The 23,614-nt window shown below is 40.8% G+C and overlaps 1 protein-coding gene across 3 annotated transcripts in view; it reads left to right on the top strand.

Annotated features, from left to right (window-relative positions):
- Positions 1 to 23,614, top strand: part of TPD52L1 (TPD52 like 1) — a 100,502-nt gene that overhangs the window by 72,704 nt on the left and 4,184 nt on the right. The window contains exons 3-7 of one of the 3 annotated variants that reach the window (XM_027087201.1): positions 258 to 406; positions 13,634 to 13,735; positions 17,422 to 17,436; positions 19,033 to 19,071; positions 21,652 to 21,712. In XM_027087201.1, coding sequence (XP_026943002.1) covers positions 258 to 406; positions 13,634 to 13,735; positions 17,422 to 17,436; positions 19,033 to 19,071; positions 21,652 to 21,712 — 366 coding nt within the window. The remainder of the gene's footprint in view (positions 1 to 257; positions 407 to 13,633; positions 13,736 to 17,421; positions 17,437 to 19,032; positions 19,072 to 21,651; positions 21,713 to 23,614) is intronic. The other 2 variants (XM_027087182.1, XM_027087192.1) reach the window with 2 other exon arrangements.

The raw sequence follows: 23,614 nt of genomic DNA, 5'->3' as shown, positions 1-23,614 counted from the left end.
CTGCGCCACCAGGGAAGCCCCTGTATGAGTGAATTTTTTACAAGGAGTAGTGATTTCTTTTAGAATTATTAAAGCTAAAAAAATCTACTTTCATTTTTAAATATTAGACAGTCTTCTCTACAGGATGTGTTTGCTAAGGCCATGCACTGGGCTATGTAAACAAGAGGCTGCAGAGGCTGCTTTGGAGCACCGAGGGCGCCCGTGTGTGTTTCAGCTGGTCTGACCTCTTCCCCCACCATTTTCCCTCCTACCTGTAGCTAGAAGATGAAATTACAACATTACGACAAGTTTTATCAGCGAAAGAAAGGCGTCTGGTTGAGATAAAACAAAAACTCGGCATGAACTTGATGAATGAATTAAAACAGAACTTCAGCAGAAGCTGGCATGACGTGCAGACTACTACTGCGTGAGTATACGTTTTTCTTAAAAAAAAAATCACTCCGCCTGCTGTCTTGCCTCTTCAGTATTTTTTCCCATGAGGCTGATTTCATACTGGTGGCTCGGGAAAAATATTTTCTCCAGAAGTAAAATAAGGAAATACGAATAATCATTAATATGTTGCAGACTCTATAAAGTAGCTTCATGAAATGAAACTTTGTTCACCAACACTCTGTTTTCACTTAGACTACTTTTATGGAGTTGTACAGTTTAAAGTTCTTTCTCTTCATTATATATATATATATTTTAACATTTGTTAAATATATACTTTTTCCTTATGTTTTCTCATAAAATTCTAAATCCTCAGAATACTTGGCATTCATTGCGTATTTTGAGTTACTATCAAAAATGGTTGACAGCTTTAAAAACTGTACAGACTTTTTGTCCATTTACATGAAAAGAAAAGCTTGTTACCTCTCATGTTTAGGGGTGTGCTTTTATCCCCACTACTCTAGGGAATGTTAGAACTGGGTTAAGGCCACATGAAATAATAGAATATATTGGTTTCTGCCCCCGGTTTCTGGCACAGAGCTCCCAAAACCCTTATAATTTCCTACACCAGGAGCATCTTTTGTTCTAACATTTGCATTTTGACCCTGGTTCCTGACACAGAGCTCCTAGATCCCTTGGAATTTCCTGGGTGATAGCAGTATCCTTGGTTCTAATGAGGTGACTTTTGGTGGACTCCTGGATGAGGGCTGGTCACCAGAAAGACCAAGCCATGATTAGAAGCTTGGAACTGTCAGTCCCACACCCCCGTTCTCTGGAGAGGGAAAAGGAGCTGGAAGTGATCTATCATGCCTACATGATGAAGCCTCCATAGAAATCTCAAAAATATGGGGTTTGGAGAGCTTTAGGGTTGCTGAACACATGGAGGTGCCGGGAGGGTGGCGTGCCAGGAGAGAGAATGGAAGCTCGGTACCCATCCCCACATGCCTCTTCCATCTGGTTGTACATCTGTATCTTTTATCATATCATTTTTACAATAAATCGGTAACCCCGTAAGAAACCTGTTTTCCTGAGTTCTGTGAGGCACTGTAGCAAATTAATTGAACTCAAGGAGGAGGTTGTGGGAACCTCTGATTTATAGCCCACTGGTCAGAAGCACTGGTGATAATCTGGACTTGCGATTGGCATCTGGAGTGAGGTGAGTGGGGGGCAGTCTTGTGGGGCTGAGCCCTTAACCTGAGGGATCTGACTCGATCTCCAGGTAGATAGTGTCAGGATTGAGTTAAATTGTAGGATGCCCAGCTGGTGTCACGGAATTGCTTGGTGTGTGGAAACGCCCCCATAGCTGATGTCAGAAGTATTGTGAGTCTGATAGTAATGTGAGAGTAAAGGAGAAACACAGGAGAAGCAAGTTTTTCTTACTTAGACCAACAGAAATGTTTTTCAGCTTTGCCATTATCTTCCTGTCTGATGTTAGGCAAGGTACAGAATAGGTTTGGGCATTCTACAATCATGCTTTCATGGGGTTACTTTTTAAATTATGTGAAATATTTAACTATTGTGGTACTTCTCTTATGATTTAAAATATTTTGCTTGCCAGGGGGTCTTGTGCCAAAGCGAAGAAGGTGCCCGCGTCATAATGCGATTCTGCTTCCTTTTGTGTGTTGGGAGCTGGGGGCCGATGGAGAAACCACAGAGGCTTCCTATCCCTTGACCCCAGAGTCCACCATCAAGAAATTTTTGTCTTTGTGTTATGCATTTTCTTCCCTAGTATTCCTCCTTGGAAGGTAAAGATATTACATTGCTAGTATCTTAAGTGGGAAACAGCTTTTCTCTTTGCTGGTACTTTTCTCCCAGGCGTAGAGGGGCCTGGTAGTAAGAAAAGGTACCCACGATAGAGAGCAATTATTTCAGTTTGGCTGGGGGCCAACTTTGCCTGCTGGTTACTGAGAACTAAGATCTAAGACCTTAGTGAAGATACCCTTTGCATGAGGAGTTAGATCTAAGAGGAGCCTGACGTCTCCACACTGTGGTTCCCTTAGTGTCCGTGTAAAGGGGAATATTCTCTCCAGCTCTAAGAGCCTAGCAATTCTATCTGCATCTGTGCATGTGCACCCCGTGGGCTCATCCAGAAAGGGTAAGGACACAGTCCAGAGTAGGGCAGGATGGAGCCAGGGAGCCCATCAGTGTCTCTCCAGAGCTTAACCAACCTTCCCCAACCTGATGATTATGGAAGAAGATAAGAAACTACACACTGATGTTTACCAATTTAAAAAATATATATCGGGCTTCCCTGGTGGCACAGTGGTTGAGAGTCTGCCTGCCGATGCAGGGGACACGGGTTCGTGCCCCGGTCCGGGAAGATCCCACATGCCGCGGAGCGGCTGGGCCCGTGAGCCATGGCCGCTGGGCCTGCGCGTCCGGAGCCTGTGCTCCACAACGGGAGAGACCACAGCAGTGAGAGGCCCGTGTACCGCAAAAGAAAAAAATATATAAATATATATATATATATATCTCGCCAACACCATATGAACAATCTCTTGAAAATTCAGGATAGCTGGATTTTAGGCACTAAATTAAATGAGCTTATCTGTCAGTAGTTTAGCTTTTTGTCTTTGCACTTTGGTGGCCTATACCAATTAAAGACCCTGATAGGGTGAGGCCGAGCCATCTCTAATTCCCTGGGTCTGGTGGCCTCCGTATTTAATCCAGGTCTGGGCTTTCTTGTCACTTGATCTGAACTTCCTTCTGGGGTGTCAGAACCAGGCAGGATCTTTCTGCTTGGCCTCCCTGACCACACTGCAAGGATAAGAGAACCCAATGGAGGGAGGGCAATCTGGCTCTTCTGCTGCTGAGAGGAGGGAGGGAGCAGCGAATATCTGAGCAGAGGATGTGGCCAGTTTGTTCTGGGTCTGCCAGGGCAGGCAGTGGGGGGGAGTGAGGGGAATGGGTCATGGTTTCCTGAGCAGGCAAGTTCAAGGAAGGCTTGTAGCCTCTGCACACTGGAGAATATATAGTTTCTGGTTTTCCCATGTTTGAAAAAACCAATTGGTTTTATGGTCAGGCAGTACACTTAGTATCAAGCTTTTTGTTGAATGAGTAGAACAGAGTTATTCCCTGGGGTTATCGAGTTTAAAGTCGTGGTCTGGAAAACAGAGTTTTGTTTTTGTTTATTTTACAAGTTTTTACAAGTAACCGGTTAAAAGCTAAGTGTGACAGGGTTGTAACGGCAAATCCAGGGTATTGTAGGGGATGTAAAACAGGGGATGGAACCTTGCCTGGGGTCTCAGGGAAGCTTTTTTGAGTAAGATGTTTAAGCAGAACTCTGGAGGATGATTTGGAGTTTAATCCGGCCACGGGGGGCAGGAGGGACGTCCTGGGGGACGCACAGGCACAGCCTGGTTGAGGCTGGCAGAGAAGGCTCCTTCTCCTAAGGAAAATCCATCCAATTACTTAGGTTTGTTGAGATGGTGGGGAGAAGGGGCCGGGGCTTGTGGCATCTGTTTATAAACAGAGTTATTCTTTATCCACAGGCAATAGAAAGCTGTTAGGGGGGTCCTGACAGTTTGTTTACCCAACAAGTGTTAGTGAGTGGCTGCTATTAGGCATTATTACCCACGGGCTAATCTAAGCCCTCAGGATACAGGATTCAACAAGATGGACAAAGTTCCTAATCTCTATGAATGTTGAAAGGGAAAAGGGCATGAAACAAGCAGCAAACAAATGAGGATCTGTCGGGACGCTATGATGAAGACAGCATAGGTTGAGGTACTAGAGAGTGACCTGCGGAGAGGGTGGAACCTGCTTTGATGGGTCCCTGACGGGGGAAATCCTGTCCTGGGAGGTTTCTTTGAGCTGAGACCTGAATGACAGAAAGATATGATCTTGTGAGGATCTGGGGAAGAGCTTTTAGGCTGAGGAAAAAATTGCCACAAGGACACTGAGGCAAGACCTAGCTTTACAGGTTTCAGGAAGCAGAGGAAAGGGCTGTGTCTGGAGTGTAGTGAGAGGAGCTTGAGGTCAGAGCCTCTGGGGCCTCCCAGGCCAAGGGGAGGAGTGAGGATTTTATTCCAAGAGCTTTGGATGCCGTTGGAGAATTTGCAGCAGGAAGTGACTTGTTCTAATTCACCTTTTAAAAAGAACGTTCTGGTTGGTTTGTGTAATATTGATTGTGAAGAGGCAGGAATGGAAACCAGAAAATCATTTATAAGACTGTTGCAGTGGCCCAGGTTGTCGTGATGGAAAGTCATGAGCAGAGAGGGGACAGGATCTGGAGGTCGACCCAATGGGACTTCCCAGTGGTTTGGATGTGGGGGGTTGAGGGAAATAGAGGGATCAAGTGTGACATTAGGTCTCTGACTTGGGCTGCTGGGTGAATACTGAGACTGGTTACAGCAGTGGGGATTTAGCATTGTGGTTAAGCTGGTGGGCTGTGGACTCCAACCAATTGCCTGGTTTGAAATCTAGGTCCCCTGCCTCCATGAGATGAGATCGTATTAGTACCTATCGTAGGTAGTGAGGATTCATTGAGCGCAGAACAGTGTCTGATACTTTGTAGGCCTGTTTACTCTTCTAGGAAACAGGCCTGGTGAGGACACCCAAGAATTCTGCTTTGGCTGTGCGCAGTCTGAGATGTCCAGTAGATAAACGAGTTTATATATTGAGAGGGCAACTCGGAGGAGAAGTCAGGGATGGAAATGGACATTTGAGAGTCATCGACATATTGATGCATTGAAAGCTGCAGACCTAGATGAGATTTGCTTAGAGATTAGTTAATAAATACAGATGATCATGGACTCACTAACCTTTAGGAATGATGCGAACTTTCCTTTGTAAAGAAGAATAAATTTCTTTCTTAAGAGGGAGGCATGAGTCTATCAGCAACATAATTTCAGGAGAGCATCTTTCTCCCACCATTTTTTCTTGGCTGCTGAGGGAAAGGGAAAAGTCTTAATCATATGTTGGGGGGAGGGGGGCGGACAGAAAAGCAGAATCTATTTTCCCCCTGAATATTTAGATCCCTGCTATTAGTGTCCATGATACCCATTCTAGAACAATATCTATACCTCATACAATGAAATTTTGATGTGGGGGAATGATGAACTGGGGTAAGGTTAGATTGGATAGAATTAGATTTCAAAGCACCAAAAAGAATTTCAGCTGTCAGAGTATTGCAGGTATCCCAGAGGCAATACTTTGCATACTGATTAAGCAATCATGACCTATTTAGTTTGATTTATAATGAAAAGAAAATCTGTGATATGTTAATGAAAGATCTTAGCATATTTTAGTCTGTGGTAGGATTCAAATTGGAATAGGACCAGATGAGTAGGAATAACTACACCGCAGACTAAAAGTATCTCCTTTATAGAAAGATAACCATACAGTAGTAGGTCGAGAGGCCATCTGTGTCCCTGGGTTTGTCGTTGCTGTTGTTTTTGTCATAGTTTTTTATTTGCCTTGATTTTGGAGAATCTAAGAACACTCACAAAAAATTCCCCCCACCCTCATCCTGAAGCTTTTTAATGTTTTTAGGCTTCAAGGAAGCATGGGGGAGGTGGGCGGCTTTGGGGTGAAGAGGTGGGGAGACCACTGGAGGAGAAATTGGAAATAGAAGGAAAAGGAGTTTGTAAGCTTGATGTGGTGGTGGGCTGTTAAAACTGATATGCTTCATTTTAGTGAGTGTTCAGCCTTTGCTAACCGGTGAAATTGCCCACCAATAAACACTGAGTTGTATCATAGAACAAATGGCAGGTGTACAAAGGGGAGAAGGTTGTGGAATGGAATTTAAACCATTCCATCTTTTCAGAAAACTTAATAACTTCATCCTATATACAGGGGAGTAAAACTCTAACATTCAGCATTAAAAAAAAAAAGCACAGTGCTTGAAAATTGAAGCTCAATTTATGATTTATTTACTCTTTGCTTTGTGCTTCTAAGACTTCCAGCTTATTATGGTCAGTAAAGATTATTATCTCTTTTTATGAGGAGCCTGTTGTGGCACCATTGGGTTCAGAAGTGCCAGTGAAGATTAAAGACCTAATTTTAAAAGACCACGTAGCGCATCTCTCACATGGTCGTTCATTCTTCTTACCTTTCGGCTTTCATCTTATCACACAAGGCAGGAAGTAGGTTCTGCTTTTCTAGATTCATGTGGTAAATCTATGTTTTGATAGTGTGTTTAGGGAAGCTTTGGAAGAAAAGAAGCCTAAATAGTTTTTGTGTCTTTGGTGAAATGCTGCATATGCAACTGTTCAAGTAATGCTCTCTTTTAAATTCCATAATAGAAAACAGATTTGGGCTATAAGATATCTTCTTGTAAAAAGACTATTGAATTTAAATTTTTTTCTTCGATCCGTATGTAGAAAAATGCTTTAAGTCAGAACATGTTAGAAGATGACACGCTTTCTCCTTTGATTATTAACACTGACTTTCAAATCTGTAAGACATGAAGAGAAATCTGCATGAAAAGTCAACAGAATGCCTTTTATTTGGCTTGCAGAGAACCTTACCCCACACTACTGAAGAGCACCCTTGTTGGTGTGCTGGCCAAACAGCTCACCTGTTGCAGCAGTTAAATGCTACCCATTCCTTAAAGGTGCGCGCACACACACACACACACACACACACACACACACACGAATGCAATGGAATATTATTCAGCCATGAGAAAGAAAGAAATCCTGCTGTTTGCGACAACATGGATGGACCTTGAGGGCATTATGCTAAGTGAAGTAAGTCAGAGAAGGACAGTTACTGCATGATATTACTTATATGTGGAATCTAAAAAAACATCAAACTCTTGGAAACAGAGTTCAAGGGTGGTTGCTAGAGGTGGGCGTATGGGTGAAATAGGGAGAGGTTGGTAAGAATACATACTTTCAGTTATAAGATGAATAAGGTCTGAGGATCTAATGTATAATATCATGACTATAGTTGGTAACACTGTATTGTATAATTGAAATTGCTAAGAGAGTAGAACTTAAATGTTCTCATCTACACACATACACACACACACACACACACATATGTATGTGAGGTGATGGATATGTTAATTTACTAGATGGAAAAGAGTCCTTTCACAGTGTATATGTATATCAAATCCAATATCTCACAATTTTGTTTCGTCAGTTATACCTCAGTAAAGCTGGGAAGAGGGAAGCTATCCATTCCAGCCAAACTGAATCTCTGAAAAGTAAAGCCTATTTTTCTGTTGACTTTCATTGGAAAAGAGGAAGATTACTTGTACTCCAAACAAGCAAACAAAATGCATCTTTGATAGGTTAACGCATACAAAGTGCTTAATAAATGTGAGCTGCCATTTGCTTATCACAGTTAAACTTTTGCCAAAGAAAGGTTCAACCCTGGACCATATTCGAGCCTTGTTGGGAAGTGCAGGTTCCTCCAAAGCTACTGTTAGCTGGATTGCTTTAGAGCACGCAAGGCAGAATTGCCCTCACTCACCTTAAGGTCGCCGTGGCTCTTCTCCAGAGTTAGAAACTTCGCACTGCCAAGCCCTGACTCTGCACCTGTAGCTGAAGCTGGGGCATCCCAGCCTCCAGAATCCAGAGGAAACTCACATGACTCTTGCTGTAGTTGATTCAGGCACTGGGGATACAGTGATGATGAAAAAGACGTGGTTCTGCCCTCAGGAAGTTCAGGCGAGTCCCAGAGAGAGGTTTAAAAACCGTAATTGCAGCACATTGGGAGGATGTTTGCAAAGAGCTGTGCAGAGGGGATTATGGGAACCCTGAGGAGAGGCACCCAACACAGACTTCTTGAAGCAAATACTCCCAATTTTCTTGCCTCCCAGTGCACAATTGACAGCAACCTGAGGATATCTTTTTTCTTTTCAATAAATTTATTTATTTATTTATTTATTTTATTTATTTATTTATGGCTGCGTTGGGTCTCCGTCGTTGTGCGCAGGCTTTCTAGTCGTGGCGAGTGGGGTCTACTCTTCGTTGTGGTGCACGGGCTTCTCATTGCAGTGACTTCTCTTGCTGCGGAGCACGGGCTCTAGGAGCACGGGCTTCAGTAGTTGTGGCACACAGGCTCAGTAGTTGTGGCTTGCAGGCTTTAGGGCTCAGGCCCAGTAGTTGTGGCACATGTGCTTAGTTGCTCTGCGGCATGTGGGATCTTCCCAGTCCAGGGCTCGAGCCCGTGTCCCCTGCATTGTCAGGCAGATTCTTAACCACTGTGCCACCAGGGAAGTCCCTGAGGATATCTTAACACTTGATTTTTATTTAAGGAAAATGTGTTAGTTGTCCGCTCTATCAATTATGGAACTCAGCAATGGTATAATTTATCTTTAGCTTAAAATAAGAGATGCTAGTAATGTAAAATGCTAAATACCACTTCCATTTAAATTATAAGGTTGTCAGTCAATCAGAATGTTAGTATTTAAATTGTTTTTCATTATTTGAATACTGTTGAACATAATTTTATGTGGTAGAGTTGAAAAAACAGTTTTCAGTATTAGTAGTACAAACTATGTACAGAATTTCATGGCACAATAAAGGGAGTAAAATGCAAATACACCGACTTCCTTGGGGGTTATCTGTGGCCTGACAGAAGAGCATTGTTTCAAGACACAGGCTCCTAGCCTCTGGATGAGGATGTATATTACTTATTCAGTTTTAAGATCAAGCCCAGTTAGGATGCACCATAAGGTACAGGGTCTGTGCAGTGCACAACTCCAGAGGGACCCTTCACTTAGGCTGTAATGTGTGTGGTACTCCTTGGAGCTTTTAAATGCTCTGAGCCTGCTGACCTATTTCTCATGGGTTCCCTAGTTATTTTGTTCGTGGAGCTCACTTCCCCATGTATAACCCTCTCTCATTGCCTAACCCCTAGAAATCTCTTGTCCTCAATTATTGGTCTCTAAGTAATGTATATAAGGACTACTAATCGTTTTCAAGAAATGTAGTGGTTAGCCTAGGGGAAGAGGCCTAAAAGTGTGCGTAGAAAATGTGCATCTTAAAATTTCTCGAAATATAGTATTATTATTTCTCTCCACAAACACTGGAGTTGATCTAATTCACCCTTGTCATCTCCTAGGCAACAAGACACTCTGGTAGAAGGCAGGCACACTGCCTACTCTAACCCTACCTCTGTCATTAAAGAGTCACTCAGCTCTTCTGGGCCTCAGTTTCATCATCTGTAGTCTTAAGGGATCGGGCTCTAGTGCTTTTCAGATTTAACATTTTATAATTCCCAGAAATAAAGAGTTAACAGTCCCTAAAATCTTTAACACTCCATTGAGCTATCCATACGTTTGAATTTTAACTTTGAAATTTCACATAGATATAGAGATGCATTTTTCATGGTGAGGACTTAAATGTCCCTAATACCTCACTAAAGTAGTCAGATGCCTGTAAACACCTGTCTCACATTTTGATACAGAAGCGTGTTTAAAACATAGTGTGCTAACACTTATTGCTTACTATATGTAGAGTCACCCCTAGGTATCTGCGGGGGTTTTGTCCCAGGACCCATGCAGATACCAAAATCCGTGGATGCTCGAGTCCCTTATATAAAATGGTGTAGTATTTGCATATGACCTATATGCACCCTCCCATACACATGAAATCATCTCTAGATTACTTATAATACCTAATGCGGTGTAAATAGTTCTAAATACAGTGTAAATGCTATGGAAATAGTTACCCACTGATGGCAAATTCAAGTTTTGCTTTTTAGAACTTCCTGGAATTTTTTTCCTGAACGTTTTCCATCTGTGGTTGGTTGAATGCGCAGATGCAGAACCCACAGACGCGGCGGGCTAACTGTACTTCTCCCTGACTAGCTATTTTTAAATGAAGCCATTAAATTTAGAATGTCTCACACACACACACACACACACACACACACACACACACACAAAACGTGTTCAAAAGTCACTTCTTACCTCAAAATTCAAAGCATTCTCAAATATATAAAAGTTAAACTACGTGGAAAGTTTACAAGTAAGTTAAATATTTGCTTTAATTGCAAGAAATTCCTGAAAGAAATGCAGGACCAACACAAGAAGGAATTCTCTAACTGGTACCCAGTCCCAGCCTCATGCAAAGACCACAGTGTGCCAGAGTAATTTTTTACTTTTCCCTTGAGTCACCTTTCAGGCCTTACAGATGCAGTACTGAGTGGATACCCGATTGACTGTCTTCCCTTGGCCTTCCTTGATTCCCTCTTCTGTGCCCATTTCCCCCCAGAACCCAACTCTGTTCCTCTGACACTCACTTGGCCAAGACCCCAGGTGAGTGATGATGGTGAATTGAACTAAGGCAGAGACCAGTAGAGGTGGTGAGACAGTAGACAGATTCGAGATCTGTTTGGAGGGCTGAACTAGCAGGGTTTCTTGACGGGTTGGCTATGGAGTGTGAAAGGAATAGAGGGGAAGAGAAGATACAAAGTCTCCTCTTTGGGTTATTTAATGGATTATTTCCTCACCAATATGCCTGAGAAACTTTTGCATAGGGAAATGTTTTCCTTGCTAATTAGAACTGAGCCTAATTCTAAATTCCAGTCCATAGTGCAAGACCATGTTTCATCTGTGTATAATATAGTGTCTTCCTCACTTCCATCATGTATGGATTTCATGTTTTGCAGCCCATTTTCCATAGATCTGATTTTTGGGGTTTTTTTGGGCCATGCTGTGCAGCTTGTGGGATCTTAGTTCCCCAACCAGGGATCGAACCCGCGCCCTCGGCATTGAAAGCACAGAATCGTAGCCACTGGACCGCCAGGGAGTTCCCTCTACAGATCTGATTTCATGGCCGGGTTACTGCTTTGTGAAAACTTTGTCAGCATCCTAAAAATATAACTGGAATAGCAATTCCACATTTTTCTTTGTTTATTTGTAAATAAATCCTTTTGTTTTTAAGGCTAAAACTACTACCTTTAAACCTTTGTTTTAAAGGCTATCTCTACGCCTAGTTAATCCAAGCATCAGGACACTGCTTTGGGAACCTGTTTAGTAGCATGTTTCTTCTGAAGGATTCTCAGCATGTGCCATTTCAAGATCACATCTCCTGAATTCTTGTAATAATGATGGAGGTTTTAATTTCTGGTCCACATTTAGTGCTATATTAACTGCCTTATCACTAATAAGAAGTTAGAGGTTAATATTTTATTTTATGTGTAATCTGCCTGCAATTCCATGATTTCACATGATCAAAAATATTCTCCCGCCATAATTAAAACCTAACATCCTATAGTGAAATGTAAAAAGAAAGTTGTAATTTGAATAACTGATATTTTTGTAACTTGGCAGCGAACAAAATTAAGCAAACATTCTAAAAGCTGTTCCTTTCTTTCATCTTCCCACTTCTCATTTGCTGCTTGACCCAGAGCCGTCTGGGGTCCACCTCCCCTAATCACATACCTCTCCCCAGAGACAAATTACCTCCCGTTCACCAAATTCTGCTTTGACCCTTTTTCCTGTCAGTCTTTCCCTATTCCCTAGAAAATGTCTGTTTAGTAAATGAATATTTGGTTTGGTTTTATCATCTAGATAATACTGGATTTTTACACTTCCTGAAAAACAGGCATTGTGTAAATAAATAACATACGGTGCTGATAATATCAGACTCATTCCTTCCTGCTAACAAAAAAGGAATAATAGAATACCATGTTAATGAAGTGATTTCAGTCCCAAGGAAGACCAAGGAGCACGTTTTAAAGCATTTGTGTAGAGTCTGATAGTATATTTAGGGCCGGATGATTTGTGGGAAGTGGAAGGGTGGGAGGGATAACGGAAGTTCCTACACAATGAATGTCACAGGGCATAGTCTTCTTAGATGTACCATATGCATGCAAGTGTTCTAGGCTAAAGCAAGGAGCTTTGGGGGAATTTACCTGGGAGCAACATATATGGGAAGAAGATGGTATGTGCATTATAAGAATTAGTTTATAGTGGGAAGCAGCCACATAGCAGCCGCATAGCACAGGGAGATCAGCTCGGTGCTTTGTGACCACCTAGAGGGGTGGGATAGGGAGGGTGGGAAGGAGACACAAGAGGGAGGAGATATGGGGATATATGTATGTGTAGAGCTGATTCTCTTTGTTATAAAGCAGAAACCATTGTAAAGCAATTATACTCCAATAAAGATGTTAAAAAAAAAGAATTCGTTTATTTTTTAAAAATCAGTTGAACACTTTTTGGTTTGGTTTGTTTCAGTTTTATTGAGATATATTAAATTAAATATAATACATACAACACTGTATAAGTTTAAGCTGTATAGCATAATGACTTGACTTACATATACTGTGAAATGGTGTACAAAACTTTCGGCTGATTTCTTTTTATTCCCTCAGATTAGGTGCCTTTTGTTTTCTACTTTATTAGTTAACACTTAGAAATTTCCTAGCCCAGTGGATACACCACCGCCTTTCCTGTCACTATGCTCAAAACCTTAAACCAATTTATTCGTCTTGTTCCATTTGTCACTTATAACCTCCTGTCAAGTCCGTCCATTCTCTCTCTATAACCCATCACACTGCATTGTTCTTACTGTCATGACTCCTAGTTCAGAGCTACAGGGGAGCTTCCTCTTTGATCATTGATTCATTCCTCTAATATTTATTAAGTTTCCCCTGTATCCCTCTGCCACATACTGGGGACACAAAGATGAATGGCTTCCTTGCCCTCAGGGAGTCAGCCTTGTGGGGACATAGGTTTGTGAACAGATCATTGCAGTACTATATTCCTAAAAATGTTTTTAAAAAAGTAACTATATTAAGATTATGCACCCTTCTTATTCCCAGCTCTAAGTATTTGAAAATTAAGTAACTAGTTCTATTTTGCCATTTTATGGTTACTTTTACCCACATAAGCAGTAAAAGCTTAAATTTCCCTTTGAAATATACATTTTCTAATTCGTGTTACCATTGATGGCTAGAGCTTTCATCATCACTTCATAGAGTTAATACATCTCTTTAAGAATAACTCTCTATTCTCAGAGCAGTTCCACTATTTGTGATTAAAGATCTGCACATTCAGATCTGGACTTATATATGTATATTTTTCCTGAATTCAGATTTAATGGTCTGAGTTTCCCTCTGATGAGCGGCCACCAACCCATCCTCCCCAAACAATGAATAGAAACAATTACTTCTGTGGATCATCTTCCTAAATCTGGCTTGGAAAGGGAGTTTTCAAAGTCAGGAGAGAGAAGTACGATGAATGTTTTATGGGAAATCATGATATTATCTTTCTCTGTTTTATTTTTTGTTTTATTTCTAGCTACAAGAAAACACATGAAACTCTGAGTCACGCAGGGCAGAAGGCAACTGCAGCTTTCAGCAACGTTGGGACGGCCATCAGCAAGAAGTTTGGAGACATGAGGTACTGTGGGAAAGAACCACGGGAATGGGGCTAAGCCTTTGGCTTTCTGAGAGAAGGGGAGCATTATATATATATATATCAACTGGTCTTCCTAACACATTCTTTTTTTTTTAAGTTGGATTAAAATTTTATGTGGCTGATAGTATTGGTGACTGAGATACATTTTTATATTGGGACATTTTCTGCCTGAAGGTCAGCTTAGTGGGCCTGGTCCCAGAGATGCCCTTTCCACTAGGACCTGACCTAGTAGAAATAGAAGATAGAGGGTGCCTTTAATCACCAGTAATAAGGAGAGATTTCAAAAGACTGCAGCACACACTGAATTTTAATCACTGTAATTTAAACAATAAGTTAAAATATGCCTTCAGTGGAATATTCTCTGATAAACTATTCTTGGTTACATTTTTGTATATATCCAACTAGTACATGTATTTTTTCTATGCTAAATGCATAGATATTTATTCTTTTATTCTAAAAAGGTACCATATAGTGTATGCTCCTGGTAGTATTCTTTCTTTACTTTAGCAATATATTGTGAATATGTTAATAAATGTTTATTGCATCTTCATTTTTTAAAAAATTATTTATTTATTTTTGTCTGCATCGGGTCTTTGTTACTGCACACAGGCCTTCTCTAGTTGTGGAGAGCAGGGGCCACTTCTCGTTGTGGTGTGCAGGCTTCTCACTGCGGTGGCCTCTCCCGCTGCAGAGCACGGGCTCGAGGCTCAAAGGCTCAGTAGTTGTGGCCCATGGGCCCAGTTGCTCCACGGCACATGGGATCCTCCCAGAGCAGGGATCGAACCCATGTCTCCTGCATTGGCAGGTGGACTCCAAACCAGTGCACCACCAGGGAAGTCCTTACATCTTCATTTTTAATGGCTGTATTATCTTCCAGTGCATAGCTGTAGCAAAATTTTTAAACCAGTCCCTTTGTTCATTTTGGTTATTTTCAGTATTTGTTATATAAAATCAGGGTGAATATCAAGATTTTGAACTGAGAACCAAATGACCTCACTATAGGCACCAGGAAAACAATGTGGTATTGACCATTTTTATTTTTCATATTATGTACTAGGAAGTTATCTTACATAGAGTTGTTACTCTCATTTTTTTTGCTTCTTTAAATACCTCTCATAGTTTATTTTGAATTTGGCTGATATGTTTAGGAGATTTTTCTGTATAAATCAATGTCATTTTTCTCTCTAGAAATCAAATTCACTTTTTAAAAACTTCTCAAGTACATTTTATATTTCTTCTTTTTAAAAAATATGTGTGTATTATTTTACTGGATTCTTAAACTATTTCTTTCTTTGTTACCCTGCAGCTTTGATACCTAGAGGCAAATATTTATATCTTTGTGTTTAAGTTATTTTTTGACGTCAAAAATTACTGGATTGTGCCCCAAATTCATGCATCATCTTAACAACTTGGCATTCATGAGGCTAGAGTTAAGTACATGTGCATGAATCTGAGTACATTGCTTTATCTTCATTTTTGCTAATAAAGCAATAACAAAAAGCAGTTAAAATTCTTCAGAGGCAGTGTGTGATGAACGGTAAGTATTCTGGATTATGAATTAACCCTAACTTTATTATATAAAAATGTGCAGTCATTTCAGTGGCATTAAAACATTTATCTAAACTAATTAAATAACTCCTTAAAACAGGAAAGACCTTATCACCAGTTATATCCAAGAAAATATATTTTGTCATGTTTATAAAGTTTGTTCTCCACATACTTAGTTGAAACCTTTCACTTGAACACTGGGATTCAGTGGCATCATACTGCCGACTAGAATGGTGTTTCTCTAACGGTAGCAGACCTTAGGGACACCTCTGAAGCTTGACAAGTGCATATTCCCAGATTCCACCTCTCTCTCCAAGGTGGCACCTCAGTAGGTCTTGGGTGGCGTCTAGGAATCTGTGGCTGTTCTCAGTTATAAATGGGGATAAAAGTAACAATGTCTTCAGTTTATTATACACGTAGCAAAAGAGAGCCTGCTATGTATTAAGCACTCAATAAATGCCAGTTTTTACCTTTACTAAGTGACTGTCTCAGTTACAAGGTGACCCCACAGGACTGAAATTGGGAGAGTCCGTGAACAGGAGTGCAGTGTGTTTCATAAGTTGTAGAGAACGAGGACTGTGTTTCACACGTGCAGCATGTTGACATACTCATGTTCCTACAAGAGCTGGGCATAATATCAAGGTTGCGTTGACTGCCTTTCCTCCTGTTTCAGTGTGGCTTTGTTTTAGCACAATGGATAACCTGTTTCCCAGGAGTTCCAAACTTTTCATTAATTATGGCTCTGTGTAGAGGATACAAAACTTCCATTACAAACTGTGACTAAAAATATTGGGACATGTAGTCCACATTCAAATATGGGCCTGTAATAGTTTGTAGACCTATATTTTCAGGCCTATATTTTTCTCAAACTATAATATCTAACATTTGAAATAAATGAAGATAACTCTCTCTGAAAGCAGAAAGTTTTACAAAGAATTGTTACTTTTATACTAGAACAAGTAATATATGTAAAAGTCATATTTGAAAAGTATTTAAGTTTAATATAATAACGATTCTCAAAAGAGAACAATTAGTAAGTTTTAAATTTTTTGTTCAAATTAATTTGCCAATTTATAAAATGATAGTGGGGAAATTTTAAAATTTTATCACAGGCATTTTACTTTGAACCCCTTTTCAGTTTGAAAGTATCATATTATTTTATATTTTGTTGGTTATACCATAAAATTCTTTTGTGAATTCTGGGAACAAATTTCTGAACTTCTTCAAAAAGATTGACAGAAAAATTCAGATACCTGAGAAGAAAAACAGTACCTCTCAGTTTTGTGGAGTTTTTTTTTTGGTTGTTGTTGTTGTTGTTGTTGTTGGCTGCACCGCGAGGCTTACGGGATCCTAGTTCCCCGAACAGGGATCGAACTCTGGCCCTTGGCAGTAAGAGCTCAGAGTCCTAACCACTGGACCTCCAGGGAATCCCCTCTCAGTTTTTCTTTAAAATAATTAAAAGTTAATGCTTACAGGTTTTGAAAACCTAGCATTTGGGCCTTTTAATAACTGGATGAAAAGCACTATGTTAGGATTTAATTTAGATGTTTTATAAAAATAAATAAGATTTCCTGAGCTAAGGTTCTCATTTTCTCCTGACGGCCACTAAGTGAAGGCCCCTGAGCCTCGTCACGGAATTGCTCTGGCTTCTTCTCCACCTGTCAGGTAACATGGTTAATAGCTACCTAACTAGACTGTTTTCTCTGAAGTTAAAATAAGGTCACATTTATGAAAGTACTCTGAAGAAATGCAAGCTATTAGAATCACTTTTATATTAATAATGTTGTCATCTTCTTGGGACTTCTCGGTGAATTTGTTCAAACTGCGTGTGATCTAGTGGAGAGGAAATCTTTGGAGGAGGCGTGTGACTTTATTAGAGAATCCAGCCACCTCTATATGTCCGTGAGAAAAATAGTGAGAAGCGCACATACGGTAGGTTGGTAAAGTAATTGTGAAGACATTAAAAAGTCAGTGTACTCAAAAAGAGTAACAAATGGGGTCCCCTCGTCTTTTCCTTGGGGCTCTTCAAAGAGGGGACAGTGGGCAGTGAGGCCGGTTCCTTGCATCCTGATGTGCTAACACTGCTCCTGCTCTTCTCTCCTGTGCTGCTCCGGCTGCAGGTCTCACTCCATCGGGTAAGCGCTGCCCCCAGGGCCCTGCCAGCTCCCTAGCAGCTCCCTTCCTCCCCGGAGCCCCACTGTGGGTGCGCTTCAGCCAAAGACCAGGTCTCTGTTGCTGACAGTGTTCACAACCAGGGAGAGTTACAGAGTATAGGGCACCTAATGCATTTGAATCTATTTCAGCCCCTGTGTATCTCACTTCTGAATCATTTACATGACTTTCACTTGCTGAGCCATCCCTCAGGAATCTCCTTCTGCATCATGCCTTCTTACACTGGCAAAGGTCCTTAGATTCAAAGAGGAGGAAAGTGGCAATTGCGAGTTGCGTATGTTTACGAAACTTTCAGAAAGTGAAGTCGAGAAACAGGAGTTTTTTCCGCTGGATTGTTGTGTTTTTCTGAATTCCTAGTAACTGTTACTTAGGCAGATGATTTACCTTCAACTCTCTGTACCTTCTGAAGTTGAAGAGGAGAAAGGCCACCGGAAGAGCTCAAATGTTAGCAAGTGTGCAACTGTCAGTCCCAGGTCTCTGAATTAAGCCTCCTTTTAGGTAGAATCTTATTACATCCTTAAAAAAAATTTTTTTATTAAGAAAACTACCTGTATTTAAAGAGATGAATAATTTATAATGCTGATGAAGTTCTTTTAGTAATTCTTTTTTTAATGTAACTTATGAGGAAATATTTGCCTATGATTTCTACATGGAGTGTCTAGGGTAAGACCGTAAGTATCCCCTGCACTTCTTTGTCCTTTTCTTTCTGAGTTCTAGTAAAGTGCCGCCCCTACTGATGACCTCAGTGGATATTGTTGGGGAAGGTGATGAGTCTGATCCCCTACCTGTTAGCTTCCTGGGAGAAGAGAAGGCCGGGACTGTGGTGGAAATTGGATGAGGGCATGCTAGCCTAGGAAAATGGACCCCATTTTGCTTGCTCCCTTCCTGCAGCCTGATTTCTGAGTGGAACTCACGTAGAAATAACAGGCAGTCGATCAGAGGGAAGACGAGTTAGCCGCTGTAGGATCAACAGGGTGAGAAGGCTGATGATCTTAAGAGTTCTCAGAAAAGTTGATCTTTGTACCAGATGTCCTGGGATGGATGCAGAAGCCCTGCCACCATGTTGGACTGTGTGAATTGCGTTTACCTGGCATGTGTTTCCTTGACTGACTCATGTTAACTACACACAGTCCTCTGGAATGCTTCTCTACAATGGAATGATTAGCTTTTAGCTGCCTGGCTCTATGTGCTAGGCACCGCCCCTTGCCCCTTACTGTCTTCCTGAACAGGAGAAGGGAGCTGGACCAGGTGAGCATGTCCACCAGCTGTTGGGCTGACCTAGGGCAAACCAGACAGTCTCCTCCTCTCCTCCCTGGCCTACAGGGAACCTACAGGAAGTGAAATAATATGCAGCCATGGACCACCTGGTCTCCTTATTCCTTTGGAAGTGACTGTGGCCCATCCTACCCAACAAAAACAAATCTCATCTTGGTGGGGTGTGCAGGGAACACTTCAGATAGTTGCAATTGCTGTTTTGAAACTGTGAATAGGGAGTTTCTCATGTACTTATATTGTGCTATCTTTTTTTTTTTTCCCTTTAATCTGCTTTTGCCCTGAAGCTACTCCATTCGCCATTCCATAAGTATGCCTGCTATGAGGTAATCTGTGTAAATTATTTTACCTAATATCAGTGTATAATGTGCATGAAGTGTTAACTTTATTGATACTTTGTGGGTTTTTTCCTTCTTTATATAAAGGGAAATGCCATGACCTATCTTATGCTCTTTTCTGAGGGCCCTCAGGAAGAAAGGCTGACAACCCTGTCTAAGCATTGTAGGTGTCATGGGCTTGGGCTATTGACCAGACGCACTGAGTTAAGTCCAGCCTCTCTTGATTTGTGTGACCTGAGGGGTGAACTTGGCAGCCTTGGGAAGGTCACCTCAGTGACAGCGTTTGCATCATGTTTAAAAATAAGAGGCTAGAACCAGCTTTACTGCTCTTCCCTTGGTGCTTCCAGAAGCCCTAGTGCTTCCTTGGGCTGCCCTGGTTGGGGCTCCATGGGAGGGGATCTAGTCTCTGGGACCCTCCCTCACTTCAGTCAGAACTGTGCCTCTTCTTCCTGCTTTATATTATATACTGTGGTGTGAATGCATTCTAGAGGGCGTTCAGTTACTCTAAATAGTTTGAGCCCACTGAAGCCAAATTCTTTCCAGGGTCATTTGCAGTGCTACAAGTTTGTAGTTGTATATGACATGATTAAATCTGAATAAATAGTTTCTCCGTATTCCCCAGCATGCACTCTAGTGTAATTTGATTAGAGGAATGTCTGTTTTATATATCTGATGATGTCTCTTCTACACTGGGGTTATGTGGTTACTTTGGAAGTTTAACCACAGCATTTGATTTCCCTAATTTGGTGGTAAGTAGAGAGCATAGATTCAAGATGGCTTAGTTCATATTTGAATGACTTGCTGCCCCTAGAATAAGAGCACCAGAATTGAGCAGTGCAGCCTGCAGCTCTGAGTTTCTTTACTTGTTAAATTTTAAGTCTGGGTGTCCAAAAAAGCCTTGAAAAAAATATATGGTTTTCCTCTGTGAACGAGGAATCCATCTAGTGACTTATGGGTCAAATGTATTCCTTGTGAGCTTGCCTGAAATTAACTTTAAAAAAAAAAAAAAGGTTTTGCTCAACTAACATAAACCATGAACCATTAGGCTGAACTGTCTGCCCACTGTGGTCCTGTGCAACTGATGGATGACAAGTAGTTAGTCATGTGACCAGCTTGGCCAAATAAAACATGCAGTGGAAGTAAAGTGCTAATAAGTGTACACTTCTGAATCATTCTTATGTGATTTCACTAATATTTCATCATGAGACAGGTACGGTGGAGGATTCCTCACAGGGATTCGACTCATGTTTGAGTCATATACAAGGTGTGATGCCATGCTTGGGCCCTCTGAACTCACCACTGTTACTTCATACAGCCTGGATGCAAATGCATTTGTGACCATCCGGAGCATCAGAGTCTTGGGAGACAATCCCTAATGAAGCCAAATTCATTCAAAAACATATCCTCTACATTAGTTTCCTCTTGATAGTATTAGAGCCATGCTACAGCCCACACCATACAGTGAAGCCCGTATTTTATAACCATCCGCCCTTATGAAGTTTCTTTAGGCCATTCCTCTTATTTTATTTCTTCTGCACTCGAGAGAATAGCAAGTGGCTTATCAAGCATAGTAACGTTCAGTTGAATCTTTTGACCTGAAAATGATGGCAGTCGTTGCTGAAAGCCAACATGAACACAAGATTTAAGACACATTTTTAATTCAGTTCCTGTTTCCTTAGTTGGACTTGGTGATATCATTTTTAATGGTAATGATGTCATTAACTCATGATGTCATGTGGCCAAATCCCGTATAGGAAACCAAAAAGCACCAGATAAAGATCTAAATCTTAAAGTTACAAGATGGTATGTAGATTATTTAACACAGTGAATGAGTCACAAATAAATTGTCGATAGACAGCAAAGGTTCTGTCTGGTAAGAACACGTAAGTGTATCTTCTTTGGGAGGAAATATAACACGTGCCAATAGCACCATTTTGATCAAGCATTAAACAAGTAGTGAGTATATTTCAACCTAAAATAATGGGCGCACTGACTTTCAGAAACACTGCTTCCTGGATGTTGAGAAAATGCTTAGTTTTAAAACTTTAAAGTTTGAAAACATCTGAACCTTTTTTTTCCTTTAGCTATTTCTGTCTTGTGTCACATTCACTAAAATAAATGACTTTTAAAATTCCAAGTGGGAAAACTCGAATGTGACGTTCTTCAGATAGACTTTCTATTGGTTATAAAATAACTGAGCTGGGAAAAGGAGTGTTACAATAGAAACAATTAATTAGTAAATGAAAAATTAAGCTATCACTCCTTTGACTCGTTGGAAATGATGTACGGTGCACCATGGAATTATTACAGTTGTATCCTTACCAAATGCTATATTATTTATTCTACAGTTATCTATTTTACTTAGAAAAATTCCATGTCGGGTTATGGTTTCTGGATCTAACCTAGCAGAAGTGAAATAAATTTGAAAACATGGTTGGTGTAGGTGGCAAGTCAGCAACTAACTCTGGTGCAGAGGTGATGTTTGCAAGAGCAGAAAACAGGCAGCACGGCACGACTGCTAAGACAGCTAGGTCTTCGGAGCTGACCTCTCTTTTTTTGTTATTTTAGGAATTCTCCTACTTTCAAATCATTTGAGGAGAGGGTTGAGACAACTGTCACAAGCCTTAAGGTACAGATGAAGTGAATTTTGTGTCGCTGGGTTCGTTGAATCAGGACAGCTTAGGCGTTGCTGCCATTGGCTCCAAAGGCGGGGCTACCAGCATTTGAAGGCAGCACCGCACAGAGTCACTTTTCTTCACATATAAATATGTAAAGAAAACCAATATTGAATAGTGTTACTGTAGCCATACCAAGTTGTTTATATAAATAAATCATTCAGAAGTGAACTGTTCATGAAAGCGAATTGGGATTTGTGTTGATCTGTTCACTGGTTAGAACTCTTAATGGTATCCCCCAAGAAGCAGATATGTGACAGATGACTGTGGATAGGACAAAGGATCTGTGAACTCTGAAATCAGAGTGTAAGTGAAAGTTCAGTAACAGCTCAGAGCTCCTCTGGTTTGGACACGGACCAGTAGAAATGAACTTGGTTCCATGCGCTATCCTGCCATCCACCGCCCATCAACACCACGTGCCTACTCCACTCACGTACTGAGCGCAGCACAGCGTGGTTATCATGGAGGGAAAATAAAGCTGAATCACAAAATGCATTATTTTGTAATAGTGCATTTGTTCCCTGGGTATAAACTGAAAGTACGCCTGTTCTATAGTAGGTGCTAAAAAAAAAAAAGTCATTGAATTTATTGTTTGAGCATAGATAAGTTAACGTACAGAGGATAAAAGAGCAAAAGTAAAATCAGTCTAGTCCTAACTGTATAGAACGTTTAAAACACGAAAAGTCATTGATACTACTCAGATTTTTTAAAGATACCACCTAAACTTAATTACATCTTGATATCATTATCACTATTTTACATACAATCCATTTCTATATTTCCCTATTACTAGGAAAATTAAGAATATGTGTGATCTTTAATCAGATCAAAAGCACATATAGGCTCGTGCTGATTACCCAGCTGCTTCTGAATCATATGACCCTCACACGTGCTGCCAGATGAGTCTGTGAGGGTATAAGTTATTCCTTAGTCGAGGTCTTAGATGCTCTTATTGATTTTGACCTGGAGGGTCTTTCCCCTTAGAAGAGGCTTTCACGTAGTCTTCTCTTTTCCAGACCTGTGATTAGGTGTTTAAGGCTCAAGAATGAAATTATTACTCGACATTTACCATGCTTTCATTGATTTCATTTACCAGCAGTCTCTAGTTGTGCAGTTTTACTGCTCTGCCTGTCAACATTATCATTTATTTAGGGACCCAGAGGAGCCATTAAATTGCCGCTGTTTGTAGGAAAAACTTTTTATGGGTAGAGACCTGCAGTGTCACAGATGTTTCTCATGCCAGAATATCTAGTTTCAAAACAAAAGATTCCAAAAACCCCAGGAGTTAATTTCTCAACATTTGGTTCTCAGCCTTAAGACAATCCAAGAAGGATGGATTCTGTTGTCAAGTTCTGACATAGGAGAAGTTGTGCTTTTTAGGTTTTCTTTAGAAGGAGGAAGTATGAAGAAGCAAAAGAAGAATAAAGAACAACCTGTTTTCATTTGCTTTTAGGTTAGCTCACAGTTCATATATGAGATAAGTGTCTGACCCACACTGTCAGCCTCTCACTTTTCTCACTGCATCTGGATGGAAGGTACAGAGCCTGCCTCCTTCCTCAGACATGCACAAAACTAACTCAGCCAACTGGATACTAGCCTGTGTCAAGACCTCCTGAAAGCAGATTCTATGTCTGCATGATTGTCCATGGGTTTAACAAGACTCACAGCCCACCCACCACCTAGTTTCTCTTTCTCTGCCCACACAGGCACCAAGAGAATAGCTAATAGTCATGCTGTGTGTCAGACCTCCCACTTCCTCAATAATTACAAACTTCTCATTCCTTTTTTTCCCTCCAGACTAAACAATAGATATTTAACCCTTCTGTGTATAGTTTATTTTCTGCATAGTTTTCTTT

This window comes from Aethalodelphis obliquidens, unplaced genomic scaffold, assembly GCF_003676395.1.
Source record: "Aethalodelphis obliquidens isolate GAN/ISIS:26980383/991018 unplaced genomic scaffold, ASM367639v1 scaffold3, whole genome shotgun sequence".
NCBI lineage: Eukaryota > Metazoa > Chordata > Mammalia > Artiodactyla > Delphinidae > Aethalodelphis > Aethalodelphis obliquidens.
The sequence above is the reverse complement of the archived record's forward strand: the minus strand, read 5'-3'. Positions and strand labels throughout refer to the sequence as shown.